This window comes from Sus scrofa, chromosome 6, assembly GCF_054392235.1.
Source record: "Sus scrofa isolate SSC_HxYL_T2T_F1_AM1 chromosome 6, Sscrofa_HxYL_maternal_Yorkshire_Landrace_v2.0, whole genome shotgun sequence".
Lineage (NCBI taxonomy): Eukaryota > Metazoa > Chordata > Mammalia > Artiodactyla > Suidae > Sus > Sus scrofa.
Genome location: NC_139388.1, coordinates 120,515,471 through 120,535,872, shown reverse-complemented (window position 1 = coordinate 120,535,872; position 20,402 = coordinate 120,515,471). Strand labels below are relative to the sequence as shown.

General features: G+C 41.5%; 1 protein-coding gene across 3 annotated transcripts in view; it reads right to left on the bottom strand.

Annotated features, from left to right (window-relative positions):
- The window catches only part of MEP1B (meprin A subunit beta), a 50,780-nt gene that overhangs the window by 10,194 nt on the left and 20,184 nt on the right, over positions 1–20,402 (bottom strand). For all 3 annotated transcript variants that reach the window (XM_084964426.1, XM_003127883.6, XM_084964427.1), the window contains 6 exons: positions 17,273–17,351; positions 8,887–9,004; positions 7,989–8,167; positions 5,319–5,537; positions 3,958–4,110; positions 2,441–2,656 (listed from right to left, as the gene is read on the bottom strand). In XM_084964426.1, coding sequence (XP_084820552.1) covers positions 2,441–2,656; positions 3,958–4,110; positions 5,319–5,537; positions 7,989–8,167; positions 8,887–9,004; positions 17,273–17,351 — 964 coding nt within the window. The remainder of the gene's footprint in view (positions 1–2,440; positions 2,657–3,957; positions 4,111–5,318; positions 5,538–7,988; positions 8,168–8,886; positions 9,005–17,272; positions 17,352–20,402) is intronic.

Here is a 20,402-nt window from a genome sequence, read left to right as displayed (position 1 = left end):
ATTGCTTGAAAATAAGTTAGAAAGATCCAAATTAGAGAAAAATTCTATTGTTCACGGAAGGACTCCAGAGTGAACAAAAACCTTTCATGAGAGTTTCCACTATGGGTTTTTTGTGGTTGTTGTTCTTTTGGGTTTTTTTTTTGTTTTTTTTTTTTTTCTTTTTATGGCCATGCCTGAGGCATATGGAAGCTTCTAGGCTAGGGGTCGAATCAGAGCAGCAGCTGCCGGCCTACACCACAGCCACAGTAACACCAGATCTGAGCTGCATCTGGGACTGAGACCCCAGCTCAGGGCAACGCTGGATCCTTAACCCATTGAGCAAGGCCAGGGACCGAACCTGAGTCCTCATGGATTCTAGTCAGATTCGTTTCCACTGAGCCACAATGGGAACTCCTCCACTGCATTTTTATCAGTACCTTCAGTTTAAATTCTGAGCTCCGGGAGTTCCTCCCAGGATTAAGGATTAAGGATCCAACATAGTTGCTGCTGTGGCTCTGGTTGCTGCTGTGGTGCAGGTTTGATCCCTGGCCCAAGAACATCCACACGCCACAAGCTTGGCAAAAACAAAACAAACAAACAAAAAAACCCTGAACTCCTAAGCAAGCACCATTTGTGCTATTGTGTATCAATAATAATACCTACAGGCCATCATTAACAAGTCAACAAATAACAAATGCTGGAGAGGGTGTGGAAAAAAGGGTACCCTCCTACACTGTTGGTGGGAATGTAAATTGGTACAACCACTATGGAAAACAGTATGGAAGTACCTCAGAAAACTGAATATAGAACTACCATACAACCCAGCAATCCCACTCTTGAGCATATATCTGGACAAAACTTTCCTTGAAAAAGATATATGCACCCGTATGTTCACTGCAGCACTATTCATGACAGCCAAGACATGGAAACTACCTAAATGTCTTAATGGATTAAGAAGATGTGGTATATATACACAATGGAATACTACTCAGCCATAAAAAAGAATGAAATAATGCCATTCATAGCAACATGAATGGAACTAGAGACTCTCATACTAAGTGAAATAAGTCAGAAAGAGAAAGACAAATACCATATGATATCACTTATATCTGGAATCTAATATATGGCACAAATGAACCTTTTCACAGAAAAGAAACTCATGGACTTGGAGAACAGACTTGTGGTTGCCAAAGGGAGGAGTGGGATGGACTGGGAGGCGGGGTTAATAGATGTAAACTATTGTCTTTGGAATGGATAAGCAATTACATCCTGCTGTATAGCACAGGGAATTAAATCTAGTCACTTATGATGGAACATAATGGAAGATAATGTGAGAGAAAGACTATGTATATATATGTATGACTGGGTCACTTTGCTGTACAGTAGAAATTGACAGAATACTGTAAATCAACTATAATGGAAAAAATAAAAATCATTAAATATATATATATAATGGAGACATTAAAAAATAATAATACCTACAGACTGCTAATGCAAAGGATTATATATATATGATCATATATGTGTATATAAACAATTAAATGCATAATCGCATATATGCATTAGATACGTATAATGTATATGTATAATGTGTGGTGTGTCTGTATATATATATATATATAATGAGATTAAGAATCTCAGCTAGTATGTATTCATGAAGAAAAATATCAACTATGATTCAGATGGCTTCTCACTGTTAAGCAGGGGGGCAATGCCATAACACATGGCATAATGTGGATTGATTTTATAATAGGTTTTAGTCGATTCATTCAAACCAAGAGGTCAATACGTGGAGCAGACAGTAATACAGTCGCCAGCGCCCAGCCCCTCCCTTCCTCAGGGAAACTGCTAAACCATCTGCTTTAATAGGTGGGCAACACGATCCCCAACCCCAGCATGTGACTGGAAGGAAGCTGCCCTCCCTCCACTCAAAAATTGCTCCAGAAGTTGCCCTCAACCCATCATAGCAAGTAGAATCCTTCACTGAGATTTATTTTTTTAGGCTAGAAATTAGAGTCAGCTGCCACATTTGGGAAAATGTAAGCTGGGAAGTGAAAGAGCCAAAGCTTGGGTTCTCTGGACCAAGCCCATCTGAGATAACAGAAGAGGTCCCCAACAAAGTTCAGGGACAGGTCCCAACCAGCCTGAAGCCAACTCCTCTCTTTTCCATTCCAGGACTGAGTTACATTGAGCCAGTAACTCTTCCCATTTTGCCTAAGCTAGTTTCCATTGTATTTGCATTACTTGCAAAGAAGTGACCTCCTCACTGCCAGACACTGATCCACAGTTTCTACAGCACAGAAAGGACTCTCACTTTGGTTTCCTAACCACAGCATAAAACAAAGAGGATCAAGCTCTAGGTTTGAAAGCAGTTACGTCCATAGCCCCTGTTATCCTTTATTGCATTAAGTATTAAGACTGCCTCGCTCTGAACCCGACAATAAGAATGCTGATACTGTACCTTTTATTTCTTCCACAAGGATTAGAATACCGTTCACATTGTCTCCAGAATACTCCCGGATATAGATGTCCAGCTGGTCATTTTCATGTCCACTGTTATATAAAAAGAACTGCAGGCACTGAAAACCTCGTTTGGGGTAGAGTTTTCTACTTTCCAGCACTGCTGTGTCCCCGACATTTACAGAGCTGCTGCTGAAATGCATGAAGAAGCCAGAACCTGTGAAGAGGACAAAAGGAGAACTGAGAGAAAATAGACACCGGATCTAGGAGAGCGTGTCTTGCAGGCACTCCGTGTCCACTTACTTCCCCGTCTATGCAGGGTGCCGTTTTCAGCATTTAAATGCAGTTCTTAGAGTAGGCAGTTTATGAAAAAAGCAACACTTTACTACAGTAAGCTTTTTTCTTACTACAGATGTTAGTTTTCAAAAAGGAAAAAATGTCACCTGCTTGGTCTGGCCTCCCTCTCTCTCTCTCTCCTTCTGCCCTCCCTCCTTCCTCTCCTCTCTTCTGGCCTTTGTAGGGCCAGTATCAACCATTTAAATCTACACTTTAAAAAAGCATATTTTTATTGAAATATTTTTGACATGTACCATTGTGTGAATTGAAGCATGTTCATTTGACCCATTTCTATGTTGGCATCTGATGGCCATCCCAGCAATGATTAGAACTTCCACCCCCTTACACAGCTATCATTTCTTTTTGACAGTGGGAATAATTAAGTCTAGTCTCGCAGCAAGTCCAATGATTATAAAATAGTGTTGCTTATATTCGCTATGCCGTGCAATAGATCGCTAGGGCTTATTTACTACTTGTTGCAAGTTGGCACCTTTAAACAGCATGTGTCCTGTCCCCTCCACCACCCAAAAAAGAAAAAGGAAAGGCACCTCCTTGCTTTTCCTCAAAAAAGAATCTCAAGCCCTGTCCCAACCCTCTGAACTGTCAAGCAGCCACCCTGAGTTCTCAAGTCTGGCTTTACATATTTGCTGCCAGGCATGAGCAAATAAATAAAAATTTAGTACCGGTCACCAAATAAATGACTATTTAATTCAAACCAAAATTTCAATGGGAAAGGATACTCATCTGAGTGAAATTAAATAAACTATACTTTCTACCTTCAATTTAAGGGTTTTGGTAACAGGAACATGTAATCACAACCAGCTGAAATTCTGAAACTTATTAAGTCACAGCCTGGTTCTGTTCGCCGGAAGGGTTCTTGGATTCTGCAAGCTTCAAGAAAACAACCTTATTGCTCCAGAGATAAGAGTCCTTCAGGGAGGGGACAGTCCTGTTAGGGGCACAGGCCGAGGTAGAAGCCCAGCTCTGACTCATGGGGAGAGAAACAAACCAGAACAATAAGAGCAAAGACATTAACCCTGTCCTTATATAACACACAGAACCAATTCCTGCGTAGCACTAGTGGACAAGCACTAATAATTCTGATAAAAAGGAGAACTAAAATCCCAGTATTTCACAGCAGGGGAAAAGGCTGGAATCACTGAAGCGTCTCACTCCTGTTACCTTTGCACTGGCCCATGTTGGAGTGATCGCTCTCTGGCCCCTCGGGAACCTGGGAGACCCGCTGCCAGTCAGCACTATCTTCTGAACTTTGAATCATACCACACACGTTTTCCAGTTCAAAATCGCACGAGTCCATAAAGCTCAAGGAAGAGGCTACCGAAGCAAAAAGACAATGGTTGACACTCATATATCACCTGATAATCAGAGTAATAAAAACTGAGCTTATCCAGGAGGACTAGGAATTCCAGGATGACATTAAAGGGGACATGTCCCTGATTCTGGGTGACGATAGCCCGAAGACTTTTTTTTTTTTTTTTTTTTTTTTGTCTTTTTAGAGCTGCACCTGTGGTATATGGAGGATCCCAAGCTAGTGATCTGATCAGAGCTATAGCTGCCAGCCTACACCACAGCCACTCCAACGCAGGATCTGAGCCATGTCTGCAACCTACACCACAGCTCATGGCAGCACTGGATCCTTAACCCAGTGAGCAAGGCCAGGGATCGAACCTGCATCCTCATGATTTCTGCTGAGCCACGATGGGAACTCCTAAAGACTTCTCAATATCAACCAAGACACTGATTGACTCTGTAGGTCTGAATAAGCCACCTGCCCCAAGTCTGTTTATCAACTTAACTAACTATAGAAACCTGAGTCTACACTCCTCTAATTATTCAGATTCATAAACTACAACCCAGATTATACTCCCATTTATACTCTGACTCTACCCCTCATTTGGGCTGAAAAGAGTTTTGAATATCAAGTTGGTCCATACTTGAATTGCTAGCAGCTTCAAAAACCTGAGTGGGGCACGTTGCTGCAGGACTCAACTTGTTTTTATACCTAAAGGCAAGAAATCCTAGATGGGAAACGAACACAACTAGGATCCATGAGGATACAGGTTCGATCCCTGGCCTTGCTCAGTGGATTAATGATCCAGTGTTGCCATGAGCTGTGGTATGGGTCGCAGATGTGGCTCAGATCCCAAGTTGCTCTGGCTGTGGCATAGGCTGGCAGCTGCAGCTCCAATTCGACCCCTAGCCTAGGAACTTCCATATGCCACAGATGCAGCCCTAAAAAAAAATAAAAGCAAAAAAATATAAATAAATTAATAAATAAAGGCAAGAACTCATGAAAGGAAAATGCTGCTTCCATGTTGTAGATTGGGATCTGGTTACTGTTCCGCTTTTTTTTTTTTTTTTTCCTGAATATCAAACTTCAACTATCAAACTATACTTATTAAACAATTATCTAAGTATAACTTCAGAAAACCCAGCAATGCTTGGCAAAATGGCACAGAATAGAATGTTTTTCTGCATAAGCAGAGAGAAACAGAAGTCATTTCAAAGGACTGGTCACATACAGCAGTTATAGAGTCGATTCAACTTTAAGAGATCATGGTCACTGAAATCCAATCGCTGGCCGATCACATCCATGAAGTCTGAGATTCTTGTCACAATTGTTGGTTCTGATCCAATCTGGAATGCAGTTTTACTGTAGTGCATTACTGAGTTGTAATCATAGGGAACATTCAGGGAATCCGTTTCTTCGTCAGTATAGGCTTTAAAATTGTTCTCTTTGCCTAAATGACAGAAAAAAAATTTTAATGACTTGATGGTCACAAAATGCAGTTTCTCTTCTTCCAAAGACAGTTAACTTAGAAATAAAGACTACAATAAACATGAACAGGAATTCCCATCGTGGCTCAGTGGCAACAAACCCAACGAGTGTCCATGAGGACTTGGGTTCAATCCCTGACCTTGCTCAGTGGGTTAAGGATCTGGCATTGCCATGAGTTGTGGTGTAGGTTGCAGACATGGCTCCAATTTGAACCCTAGCCTGAGAACTTCCATATGCCTCAGGTGCGACCCTAAAAAGACAAAAACAAATAAATAAATAAACAAACATAGACAACCTTGGCTATAACTGAAGTATGTCACTTCAAGAGTATTTCATGCATTCCTATCTTATAATATTTAAGCTTAGACTTGTGACACAAGCTGTCATGCTATTACAGGGCAAAGTTGGACTTTAGCATTTGGTCTAAGGTTTTAGCAATTGCTAATGGAAGGAAGGATTCTAAAAAGTGTTGCTGGAGTTCCCTGGTGGCCTAGCAGTTAAGAATTTGGTGTTGTCACTTCTGCGGCTCGTGTTTGACCCCAGCCCAGGAACTTCTGCATGCCTCGGGTGTAGCCAAACAAAACAAAACAAAAAGTATTGTTGTGGGAGTTCCCTGGTGGTCTAGTGGTTAGGATTTGGCACTTCTCGCAATGTGGCCCAAGTTCAATCCCTGGTCTTGAAACAGATCCCCCATCAAGCCACTGCACACCATGGCCAAAAAAAGCCCCAGAACAAACGAAAAACCAACAAGTATTGAAAGAGTCAGTGTCCCTGGTAGGCAGTGGTGGGACATAGGGGCACCCTCAGCAGGTAGAGGACTTTGGGAGGTGTGGTGGGATGGGAACTGGAAATGAAAATGTAGAGTAATTCAAAAGGATTGACACTGCCAGTGTTACTGGAATACATTTAGAGAAGGTTCCTGACCGCTTAACATAATGGGCAACAGATTGCAACTTGAATGATTTCGTGGGACACAATAAGGTGGATCTGACGGCCAAAGCACATAGCTGTGTTATCAAATCTAGGCAGAAGTTTCTAACAAAAATAAGACGTTGGGAAGGCTAAAGAGCGAGGCCATGGGTTAAAGCTCAACACTTCTCTTGTTCTAGAAATCTCAGAGTTCACCACTCTGCCTGACCCCAGACCCTGGGTGGGAACAGGCACAGAGGCAGGTAATGTGAGGTCAGGATGGAGAGGTCAGGGACCCTGGGCATAGAGCAGCCCTCCCAGGCCTCACGTGATAGCAATGTCATTCCCCTTGCCATACCCGAAAGAGGCAGGACAGATGGGGAAACTAAGCGTCACTATGGAAAGCGTGAGTTCTAGTTGGACATGGTTATTAAAACTTTCTGACCATGATCACAAAGGCAAAAAATTCTGGCTGTTTAACTACTGCAGTGTTTCCCAATATGGGCTCCAAGGAACAATAAATGGAAATATTCTACAAAGGCAAAAAAAGACCATGATCTAGTCACCTTGGGAAATGCTCTTCTTAGAGATTTTCAAGTCATGTTAGTCTAGCAAAGACTCCAAACAGGACAGCAGTGTAAATAACTCTAGGTTTAATTTCTTTTAACCTGGGATTTCCCAAATAAGTTTGACCAGATTCCTTTCCACACAGCACCTTTGAACAAATTGTGGCATGGCACCTCATAAAATAATCTTTGAGAAACAGTAGTTTCTAAGATCATACCCAGTTCCAACTGCGGTTCTGGCATACTATGCCCCCACAAACTTCAGGCACTTCAACTCCTATTGAATCAAAGTTAAGTGATATGACATCAAAACATTGAGTTGTTCTGAGTTCCCGTCATGGTGCAGTGGAAATGAATCCAACTAGGAGTCATGAGGTTGCAGGTTCGATCCCTGGCCTCACTCAGTAGGTTAAGGATGCAGCGTTGTCATGAGCTATGGTGTAGGTCACAGACGTGGCTCAGATCTGGCATTGCTATGGCTCTGGCATAGGCCAGTAGCAACAGCTCCAATTAGACCCCTAGCCTGGGAACCTCCACATGCCGTGAGTGCAGCCCTAAAAATGGACAAAAGACAAAAAAAAAAAAAAAACATTGAGTTTTTTTATTAATAGATGGCACAGATGTCAGAAGAGGTCACATGTTTAGAAATTTCAGTATTTAACTTAAAAACAATGTAAGAAATGTACCTGGAGGAGTTCCCAGTGTGGTTCAGCAGGTTAAGGACCCATGAGGATCTGGGTTCAATCCCTGGCCTCGATCAGTGGGTTAAAGATCCAGTGTTGCCATAAGCTGTGGTGTAGGTGGTAGATGTGACTCAGATCTGGCGTTGCTGTGGCTGTGGAGTAGGCTGGCCCCTGTAGCTCTGATTGGACCCCTAGCCTGGGAACCTCCATATGATACAAGGGCGGCCATAAAAAGAAAAAAATAAAGAAATGTACCTGGAGTAATTCTGTCCCATATTATGCTGACATAGTCATCTCGGTCAGATCGCGACTGCTCATGAAAGAATCCCAGTGCATGGAGAAATTCATGTTGAACGGTTGCTGTTCTGTCACAGTTATGTCCAATGGAGAGATTTTGCTTCCCAACGTGCTGATTTCCCACTGAAGACCAGCAGCTTACAGGAGAGTGTACCGCAGAAGAGGGAGAAGGTTATATACTAATGCAGGTTGAGGTCTCAGGATAAAATCCCTATTGCCTACTCCACTTAGTTACACACCAACATCCTTCCCTTCCATTGGGACCCCATCTAGTTCTTAAATAACCCTGGTGGGATATAAAATTCTTCCAGACAAGATGATCTTTGGAGAACTTCGGCTGACACCAAATATTACACAGGAGTAAGCCATCCTCCAGGCAGCCTAGCCCTGATTTTTTCTGGAAATTTCAAAATTTTTCAGATGGTCCTTCGTATGCCAATGACCAGAGCAAGGGATAGGCAAAGTAACCCCTCAAAATTGCTGTCTGAGTCAGATAACCATCCTCTTCTTTACCGAAGTGGTAAAGGTTCTTACGTTAAAATAAAGTTAAATGTACATGTGGGCATGTGTGCAAATGCATTTTACTTGAAGGCGGAAATAAGGGGTATATAAACTATAAACAGGCAGGAGTTCACAGTGTTGTGGGCTGGATGGCATGCAACCCCACCTTCCTTGTTTTAATGTTGGCAGTCTGGTTGCAGGTATGAAAATATGATTTTATGGCCAGAGAAACTAGATCCAGCAAATGGCAATGGAAGACCTGAACTCCCCCCCCCCAAGGGGAGTGTCTAGGGCAATGGCTGTGATGTCATGCCTCAGCCACAACAGTTCTCATCAGACCAGCTTTTCCATTTACCCACTGCCCTTGAACACCGATATATAGTTGGCTTCTCCAGACCAAGGCTTGAAGTCAATGCATGTTTTCAGGCGATAGCGTTCAAATGCCTCCAGGATAACTCCTCTGGCATTCATTTCTGAAGAAATACAACAGACATGAACGTAAAAATTATCACCATTGAACAATTCATGGAAACAGGCCATGCAACATCATGAGTTAGTCCCTTCATGAATGTTTAGTGGTTTACTTTGACAAAACTTAGTACATAGAACTAATTTAAGTAGCACATGGAAGTATTTGGTTTTCTTCAGATTTCTTATTTTGCCCTATATTTATTGCTCTGGAGCCATTAGAGGCATGTTACCAAATGGCAAGAAGGGCATTTCCTTACCTCAGAGAACATATACATCGGTCCACAGGCAACCACAATGAAAAATCACCATCACATGCCTCATCTCAGAAGCTATAATTTGTATTTAAAGCCTCACAACAGAGTTTTCTTTTTTATTTTTTTTATTACAGCAGAGTTTTTAAATCTGAAGACCTTGAGATGAGAGGGACCGTGACTATGTTGAAACAGTATGCAAAGAATTGTGTCTCAATCTACATGTACATCTCTCTCTTTCTGCAAAGTGTGTTTCCTGGGGAGGGATTCATAAGATTTGCAAGTTAAGTTCAGGGTCAAAAATAGGAATGAGAAATCATTGCTCTCAAGCTGAGTGATGCTGATAAGTTAGACAGACATGGAGCTCAAAGAAAGTAGAAGCATGAAAGCAATAAAGACTTGCAGGAAAAGATGCTCAGAGAGCAAGGGGCTGTGTCATGGAGCTCAAAGAAAGTAGAGGCATGAAAGCAATAAAGACTTGCAGGATAAGATGCTCAGAGAGCAAGGGGCCGTGTCAGGTGCCTATAGAGAGATAGTCACAAGTAGGATCAAGTACTGGTGAAAGGAAGGATGCTGGCTGCAGGGGGTGGGAGATAGTATGGCAGAGTAGATGGGGTGTGGACTTTGGAGCCAGACCCAAGTTCCACCCCACCTCCATCCTCACCACTTACTTTTGATATATAACATCTGCCAATTTAATTCACTTTTGGAGCTTTGGTGGTGTCATCACATCAGTTAAGTGAGGAATTAAAATCAACTCTGCAGGGATGTTGTGAGGATAAGCAGAGAAAGTGGAGGTAAAGTTCCAAGCACAGCAGTCCCACTACCTGTGGTTTCACTTTCTATGGTTTCAGTTACACAAGGTCTACTGAGGTCAAAAATATTAAATACAAAGCTCCAGAAATAAACAGTGCATAATTATTAAGCTTCATGCTGTTCTGAGTAGCTCAACAGAATCTTGTGCCATCCTGCTTCTTCCCACCAGGGATCCCCAAACTTGGACATCCATTGTCTGCTCCTAACACCCAATCATCAACGTTGCCATGGCATCACTGGAAACAGGAGATCCTCCTTCTAACGAATCATCAGAAGGTCAGGAGCAGCCAATGCTGCATCACGGTGCCTACGTCATTCACTTCATCTCATGATGTAGGCATTTCGTCATCTCACATCATCATAAGAAGGGTGAGTACAGTACAACAAAGTATTCTGAGAGAGAGAGAAACCACATTCACATAATTTTTATTACAGTTTTTTGTTATAATTGTTCTAATTTATTATTAGTGACTATTGTAAACCTCTTACTGTGCCTAATCTATAAATTAAACTTTATCTTAGGTATGTAGTACAGGAAAAAAACTTAAGTCATATAGGGTTTGGTACGCTCCACAGTTTTAGGCGTCCACTGGGGATCTTGAAACATATGCCCTCAGATAAGTGGACACTACTGTAAAATGAGCATTTATCAAATGTTTATTTCCTTCCTACCTTCTTACATGTCCATTGTACAGATATTTAAAGGCAATTATTCAGAACACCTCTATCTAGGTAAAAGTCAAAAAGACAGGATTCATATAGGACCTAAAATCTATGAATCTATAAGAGGCACTCAGAATTTAGCCTTTTACAATACCACACAAATAATGCACCTTTATTATAAATAAGTTAGAAAATGTAAAAAAACAAAGGAAATTATAAAATCTTACCCAGGAATAATCAACTACCCCTACCATGCTTTCTTCTCATGAATACATATGTGTGTGTGTGTATATATACACACACACACACACACACACACACACACACATATACACACACACATAAAAAATAACGTCACAGGCTGTATAATATGTATAATATGTTATGAACTATTTTTCACTAAATAATATATCTTAAAATATTGATTCATCATTAAACATTGTTTTTGCCATTTTAATGGCCACCTTATATGACTATCACAGATATAACCCCCTGTTGGCAAATATTTAAACTGTTTCCAAATTTTCTGTATTGTAAATATCATATCCAGATCACTATTTCAGACCTAACACTTCCTTAAAATAAGACATGATGATTCTAACCATCGCATGACTGTTTATGAACTGAGTGTAAAAGGAGAAACCTTGGAGGGGAAGGATAAACTGGGAGAATGGGATTAAACCTACCCACCACTATGTATAAAATAGATACCTAACAAGGACCTACTGCATAGCACAGGGAGGTCTACTCAACGTTCTGTAATAACCTATATAGGAAAAAAGAATGGATATATGTATATGTATGACTGATTCACTTCGCTATAAACCTGAAGCTAATACAACATTGCAAATCAACTATACTCCAACAAGATTTAAGAAAAAAAAAGTTTGCTTGTCTAGACCTTTTAGCAAAATCTAATGGGGATATTTTCTATCTTGTGTTGAATTGTATGGAGACACAAATTAGGAAATAAATATGAAAGTTTTGTAAAAAATATAGCTTTCAAAAAAGATAGCATCCTAGGAGATCCCGTCATGGCTCAACGGAAACAAATCTGACTAGTATCCATAAGGACATAGGTTCAATCCCTGGCCTCGCTCAGTGGGTTAAGGATCTGGTGTTGCTGTGAGCTGTGGTGTAGGCCAAAGATGTAGCTCGGATATGGTATTGCTGTGGCTGTGATGCAGGCCAGAAGCTACAGCTCCAATTTGACCCCTAGCCCAGGAACCTCCATATGCTGCAGGTGCAGCCCTAAAAAAGACCAAAAAAAGGGGGGAGGGATAAGATCCTTATTTACCCTGTGCCTTAATTCACTTTGCATCACAGATGCAGAAAAACTGCACCAGGCTGCTGTTATCAAAATCCCCAGGCTGTGAAGGATAAGGCAGGTCTTCTACAAACCTAGGAGTTAAGCAAGTTGCTATTCAGGATTATTTTCCCCTTGTTAACCTCTTCCGGCTCCTAGCACCTTGACTTTCATTTCTATCCCCGCTTTTTCCTCCTTTCCTCCACTCCCTCACCTCAAATCTGGCACTCAGGGAAGCGACTATAACTCACTCACAGGATGCTGTACACGGCTGCTTCAAGTGTTGCCCCTTTCACATGAGTTGCATTTAACAGTGAGAAAACACCTGAGGCTTAAGTCAAAAGTCTAAAGTCCCACTGCCAGAATTTCGTATGGGAAACAATATGGAAGTTTCTCCAAAAGCTAAAAATAGAATGGCCATATGACCCAGCAATTCTACTCCTGGGCAAAGATCTGGGAAAAAAAAAAAAAAAACACTAACTCAAAAATATATATGCACCCCCATGTTCATAGCAGCATTATTCACAATAGCTAAAAGATGGAAGCAACCAAGGTGTCCATCAACACTTAAGACTGGATAAAGAAGATGTAGTATATATACAGTGGAATACTACTCAGCCATAAAAAATAAATTTTGGGAGTTCCCACTGTGGTGCAGCAGAAACAATCTGACTAGGAACCATGAGGTTGTAGGATCAATCCCTGGCCTCGCTCAGTGGGTTAAGGATCCAGTGTTGCCATGAGCTGTGGTGTGGGTCGCAGATGCAGCTTGGATCTGGTGTTTCCGTGGCTGTGGTGTAGGCTGGCATCTACCGCTCCCACTCTACCCCTAGCCTGGGAACCTCCATATGCCTTGGCTGCGGTCCTAAAAAACAAACAAACAAAAATTAAATTTTGCCTTTTACAGCAACATGAATGGATTCAGAAGGCATTATACTAAGTGAAATAAGTCAGACAAAGGCAAATACTGTATGATACCACTTATATGTGGAATATAAAAAATACAACAAACTAGCAAACATAACAAAAAAAAAGAAACAGACTCACCGATATAAAGAACAAACTAGTGATTACCAGTAGGGAGAGGGAAAGAGGAGGGGAAATATAGGGGTAAGGGATTAAAAGGTACAAACTTTTCAGTATAAAATAAGCTGCAAGGATACATTGTACACATGGGGATATAGCTAATATTTTATAACAACTATAAATGGAGTATATAACCTATAAAATTTGTGAACCACTATATTATATGCCTATAATTTATATAATACTGTAATCAACTATAACTTCAATTTTTAAAAAGCAAAAATTAAAAAAACAGGTGCATAAAGGTTGAGGTAGTTTTGATTATAATACATGGCAAAAATGGCCTAAGAGGAGTTTCCTGGTGGCCGAGTGGTTAAGGATTCGTCACTGCCACCACTGTGACTCAGGTTCAATCCCTGGCCCAGGAACTCCTGCATGCAGCAGGCGTGGCAAAAAAAAAAAAAAAAAAAGCCTATGAGATAGAGTCAAATTAAACTGATTGATCTTTCATGGAAAACAGAAAGATAAATATTCACATATATATATATGCATACATAATTTTTAAATGCTTTTGTTGCATCAGAGTTCCTGTCGTGGTTCAAAGAAAATGAACCCAACTATTATCCATGAGGATGCGGGTTAGATCCCTGGTCCCATTCAATGGGTTAAGGATCTGGCATTGCCATGAGCTATAGTGTAGGTCACAGACATGGCTTGGATCTGGTGTTGCTGTGGCTGTGGTGTAGGCGGGCAGCTGCAGCTTCAATTTGACCTCTAGCCCGGGAAATTCCATGTGCCACAGGTACAGCCCTAAAAAAACAAAAATAAAAATAAAATACTTTTGTTCCATATCTTATGATCACCTTAATATATTTGTTTCAATCATATAATTTTGAAATAAAACTCTTTTTAAAAATTGTAATCAAAAGTTTGAAACAAAAATTTAAATAAAGAGAGGTTGGTAAAAAGTGTACGAACTTTCAAGTTTGTCTGTAAGTTAAATAAGGCCTGAGAAACTAATGTAAGATATGGTAGGAAATTCCCTCGTGGAGCAGTGAGTTAAGGATCCCGCGTTGCCACAACTGTGATCCAGGTTTGATCCCTGGCCTGGGAACTTTCACATGCCAGAGGTGCAGCCAAAGCAAAAACAAAAACAAAGTTGCTGACTATAGTTGATAGCACTGTATTGCATAATTGAAATTTGCTAAGAGAATAGAACGTAAGTGTTCTCACACACACACAGTAAAGAGAGAAACATGTGAGAGGATGGATGATGTGAGTTAACAATGCATGCATATGTCAAATCACCACAATGTACACTTTAAATATCTTTTCTTTTTTTTTTTTTTTTTTTTGGCCACCCCTGTGTCACACAGAAGTTCCTGGGTCAGGGATCAAATCCAAGCCGCTGCTGCAATCTATACCCCAGACGTGGCAACACCAGATCCTTAACCCACTGTGCCACAGTGGGAACTCCCAAATATCTTAAAATTCTATATATCAATTATACCTCAATAAAGCTGGAATTTTTAAGTTAATAAAACGTTTCAAATTCCCAACTCCAGAAGCCAGTGAACATCATTCTCTCCTCATGTTACACGAGCTCTTTTTAGCTTCTAATCCTATTGACTACTGTTGCCTTGGCTTTTTCTTTTTTCCTTTCTTCTTTTTTGTTTTTTGGGCTGAACCTGTGGCATATGGAAGTTCCCCAACTAAGTGTCAAATCAGAGCTACAGCTGCTGGCCTACGCCACAGCCACAGCAACGCCAGATCCAAATTGCATCTATGACCTATACCACAGCTCATCGAAACCCTGGATCCCAGACCCACTGAGCAAGGCCAGGGATCAAACCTGCATTCTCATGGATCCTAGTCAGGTTCATTACCACTGAGCCACAATGGGAACTCCTGCCTTGGTTTTTTCTACCTTATGTTTTTTCATCTATGTTTATGGCCAATCCTCCCTTCTCAAAAACCTCTATCAGATCCCCCATCTACATCAATTCCAAAAAGGAATTCCTCCCAGGCTGAATTCCATTCTTTGCCATATTGTTACTCAGTACAATCTTCCTCAGTCATCCAATAAGATCCATTATCTATGGTGTACCTGTTATATTCAAGGCACTGTGGGAGATGCTCACCCATCTACATGGCTTCAACCATCTCTATACCCTGAGTAACCCCCATTATATTCCTTTCTTTCTTTCTGTCTGTCTGTTTTCTTTTTTGGCCATCCCATGGCATATGGAATTCTGGGCCAGGGATCAGATCTGAGCTGCAGTTGCAACACAGCTGCACGAATGCCAGATCCTTAACCCACTGCGCTGGGCTGGGGATCAAACAAGTGTCCCAGATATGCCGCCAATCCCATTGGGCCACACAGGAACTCCATATTTCTCTACCCTGAATGACCGGACCATACATAGACACTTTATGTATTTCCACCATAGTGAGTCGGATGCATTTAAATTCTGCATGCCAAAAATCCATTTCCACCACACTTCTCTATCACACCCTTTTTAAGACATATTCCCTATTTTTGTTAAAGGCATTACCATCCACCCAGTTGTCTAAGACCAAATTCTGAGCAGCAGCACCTCTTTCCCTAGACTCACCTTCTTCTTGACCTCTTGCAGTCAATCACCAACTCTAACCACCTCCTAAGTCCCAGAACTATCCACTCTTGTCTATCTTCACTGAGAGAGTCTTGGTTCAGAAACTCTTCAATCCTCCCTTGAATTTCTTTAAGAGTCTAACTGATGTCTCTGCTCTTTTTGCCCCATTGATAACACATCTTCTGTAGCGCAACCAGAGTGATAACAATCTCATTTCTGCATTAAAACCTTAGTGGCTCCACGTTACCACCATCTATATACACGCCAAGTTCTTTAACATGGGAAGGACTCACATCCTTCCCAGTCTGGATTCTGCCTACCTGTTCAACTTCATCATCTCCTCACTCTCAACCTATTTCCAGCCAGGGGTTTTCTCCCTTCTCCACACCTGTGCACACAGTGATCTGGCTGCCTAGAGCACCTTTCCCTTGCTGTCAGAGGCTGCACTGGCCCACATGGTGCCCTTCCATGAATTAGAAAGAAGCACCTTGCTGTATACCAGAAATAAACACAACACCAAAGTCAAATATACCTCAGTTCAAAGAAGCAAAAGAAAGAAGGAAGGAAGGTTGGAAGGGAGGGAAGAAGGAAGGGAGGAAGGAGGAAGAGACACCTCATCAGGGGAGATGCTGTAAGTGCTGACTTGGAAGGTGGATGAAATAGCACTTCATGCAAAGAAACGAATCTCTCTTGAGGAATAGAACACACACGTAACTCCAGTCCCATTTGTCCCCCTTCCCAGTCACCTATATGTGGTATATGACTTGCACAACCTTCACAGCAGTCTTATGGCATAGGGTCACCTTCCCCCTAATGCATATGCCTTTACACCTAGGTTGAGTTAAATCTCCAATGTGCTCCTGTAGCTCTTTGAACATCCCACTAATCATAACATTTATTCCATTCTATTAGAATTATCTTTTGTGTTATTTGAATCTCTACTGAAATGTATATTTAAGGAAAAAATTCCCAATTTGCAGTTCCTAAACTGATGCTGGTCAGTGATACCACTTTTACTAATCCATGGTTAAAATGAGGACTATGTTTAGTTTTCCATTACAATAAATTTCTAATACAGAAAAGCTATCCTTTCTTTTGGACTAGATTCTTCTTTTTAGTATGAAAACATTATTTATTTCATAAAAAGAAGATATTAAAAGATAGTGGGATCTTGTGGCTTAAGTTCTTGACTTAACAAAATAAAATGTTAATAAAATAGTGCCAGTTCCTAAAGTTTTGTTTGGTTGGTTGTTTTACGTTTTCAAATCATGTGTAAAATCTGAACATATGTGAAACCATTGCTTTACTAGTTGCCTAATCTTTATGTCCCAAGCATTTAATACAGAGTAGGCTCTCCATAAATGTTGGTTGAATTAATCCCTTTATTAGTCAAAACTCAGCAGATATTTTAGACAAAATCATTTAGGTTTTTTCATTGTTCATTTTGCTTATTTTTAAAAGTAAGTGTATAATAGCCACATAACGCAACAAACCAACAAACCCTTAAAGACCATAATGAGTCTACCCTTGGAAATACATCATATTCTATCAGGAACATACATTAGTTGTGGACATTGCAAAGTGCATACTAACCCAAGCTATCGTCTAGAACATATGGAATAGTATGAGGCCACCTATATCCTTCTCCAACGATGGAATTTCTTTCTTGTACCTGTCAATAATAAACAGGAAAGGATTCACTTAATGAATCAGGCAAAAAAATTATGAAACCATCAGTAGTTAATCTAAAATAAAGGGAGTTCAAAGCTTTCCCAGCCAGCCCAAAAAAATTGCCAGTGTATGTGTATGCACATGTGTGTACTCTTGCTTCTATCACACTGTAACAAAGGTCTTAGGAAGAAATCACCAATTTCTATTATTCATTTTGTTGATAAAGCCAAAGAAGGAATCAAGCAAAATCATGAGAAGAATGAAAGTTGGAAAACTGAGGTATAAATACCGTAGCATACACTAGGGGGTAAAAATATACAAGAAGAAAGTGATAGCAAAAACTCAATAATTTTGATCTCATAAGAAAAAAATCACACGAGCTAGGCTAAAGTTTTTTAAAAATTTCAAAGTACTTAAAATGTTTATAAGAGAAAATTAATAATATTTCATCGACGTATTCATCTAGCCAACAAAATGAACACTGCTCATTGGTAACAAAACGACAGGTATGTCTACCTTCCTGGAGCTCAAATCTAGTGAAGGAGGCAAATAGCAGGTAAGAAAAAAACTTACACAGGATACATTTAATAGTAGCAGAAGAAATAAAAAAGGGCGATGCAAACAAGAATAAAGGAATAAGGGGAGTTCCTGTCGTGGCTCACCAGAAGTGAATCCGACTAGTATCCATGAGGATGCGGGTTCAATCCCTGGCCCCACTCAGTGGGTTGAGGATCCAGTGTGGCCGTGAACTGTGGTGTAGGTTGTAGACATGGCTCGAATCCTGTGTGGCTGTGGCTGTGGTGCAGGCTGGCAGCTGCAGCTCTGATTTGACCCCTAGCCTGGGAACTTCCATACGTCGCAGGTGCAGCCCTAAAAAAAAGAATAAAGGGATGAGGACTACATTAGATAAAGCGTTTTCGACCTGTGTGCACGCATGCGCGCGCATGTGTGCATGCGTGCGTGCGTGTGTGTGTGTGTTTGGCCTTGCCCATGGCATGTGGAAGTTCCCAGGCCAGGGATAGAACCTGTGCCACAGTTGTAACCAGAGCCACAGCAGTGTCAATGCTGGATGCTTAACTCACAAGGGAACTCTCAGGACAGGACTCTTTGAAAGGATGACTTTTTTTTTTTTTTTTTTTTTGGTCTTTTGTCTTTTTAGGCCCACACCCACGACATATGGAGGTTCCCAGGCTAGGGGTCCAATCTGAGCTGTTGTTGCCAGCCTACACCAGAGCCACAGGAACTCAGGATTGGAGCTGCGCCTGCAACCTACACCACAGTTCATGGCAACGCCAGATCCTCAACCCACTGAGTGAGGCCAGGGATTGAACCTGCAACCTAATGGTTCCTAGTCAGATTCGTTTCTGCTGCACCATGACGGGAACTCCCTTGAAAGGATGACATTTAAAGTGAAATGGGAATGATAAGAAAGAGCCAAGATGGGAAGAGGCCCAGGAAAGATCATATCATTCCAGACAGAGGAAACAGCAGTTGCTATGCTTCTGAGCTGAGAATATGCTTGGTGTGTTTTGCATGTTTGAGGCCAGTGACCTAATGAGATAGGACATAAGAGAGGAGAGGAGTTTTCTTTACGGCTCAGTGGGTTAAGGACCTGTTGCCTCCATGAGGATGCAGGTTCGATCCCTGCAGTTCCAATTTGACCCCTAGCTTGGGTTTGATCCCTGGCCTGGCCTAAGGATTGGGTGTTGCTGTGGCTGTGTGAATAGGCCAAGAGCTGCAGCTCAGATGCAACCCCTGCCCGGGAACTTCCATATGCCGCAAGAGCAGCCATTAAAAAAAGAGACCAAAGGAGAGAGGAGATGGGGGAGAAATAAATAGGCAGGAGTTAAGTCCTGCATGGTCTTGAAGGCTATGATAAATCTGGATATTATTTTAAATGCAGTTGGAAGCCATTGAAGAGTTTCAAGCCAGGAAATGAAACGGTGGTTTGGCTTACTGAAGAGATCACTTTCCTCTGGGGGAGGGGGACAGGGAGAGGGTGGGAAAGATTCCAGGGGTGACATTTGAGATAGATACATTAGGAGAAATGTGGATTCTTGGGAGTATATACATGTTGGAGATGGAAAGGAGCAAACTTGCTGGTGGAGTGGATGGCAGGGTGAGAGAAGGGGAAGAAGGAAGGAGAGATGACTCCTGGATTTTTTTTACTTATTCAGCAGAGGGCGGTGAGGGAATGGTGATGACTTTACTAAGAAGGAAACTGGGGAAGGACAGCTTGCGTGGAAGAGTTCAAGTGAAGACACGTTACATTTGCGGTATCTTGTAGATATTCCAATGGTACTGATGAATTAGCATCAGGATAGGCCAGTCTGAAGCTCAGGGAAAGGAAGTCACCAGAGCTATACATTTGGAGTCAGAGGCATAGAGATGACGTGGTGCAAGGTGGGATCAAGAAGGAGGGAAGAGGAGTTCCCGTCGTGGCGCAGTGGTTAACGAATCTGACTAGGAACCATGAGGTTGCGGGTTCGGTCCCTGCCCTTGCTCAGTGGGTTAACGATCCGGCGTTGCTGTGAGCTGTGGTGTAGGTTGCAGACGCGGCTCGGATCACGCGTTGCTGTGGCTCTGGCGTAGGCCGGTGGCTACAGCTTCGATTAGACCCCTAGCCTGGGAACCTCCATATGCCGCAGGAGCGGCCCAAGAAATAGCAAACAACAACAACAACAACAAAAAGACAAAAAGACAAAAAGACAAAAAAAAAAGACAAAAAAAAAAAAAAAAAAAAAAGGAGGGAAGAGTAGGAGGACCAACCTTGGACAGAGCTGCTCTTTTCCTTGAGTTGAAGTTCACCGTGGGGGTTGAGGATGTTTAAGCTCCCTTACCTGACATAGAAGGTACCTGTTTGCCATGAGAGCTAGGTAGGAACCAGTACTCTCTATGAATAGTTTGGGAAGATCTTGACCTGGCAACACTATTTTCAGCTGTCAGAGGAGAAGTCACAAAATCTCTCTCTGAAGGTAAAAAGCCTGCCTGATTCATTGAATTTACAAATTCAGTTTAATTTGGCTTCCATGAGATTTTGCCAGTGAGGTTC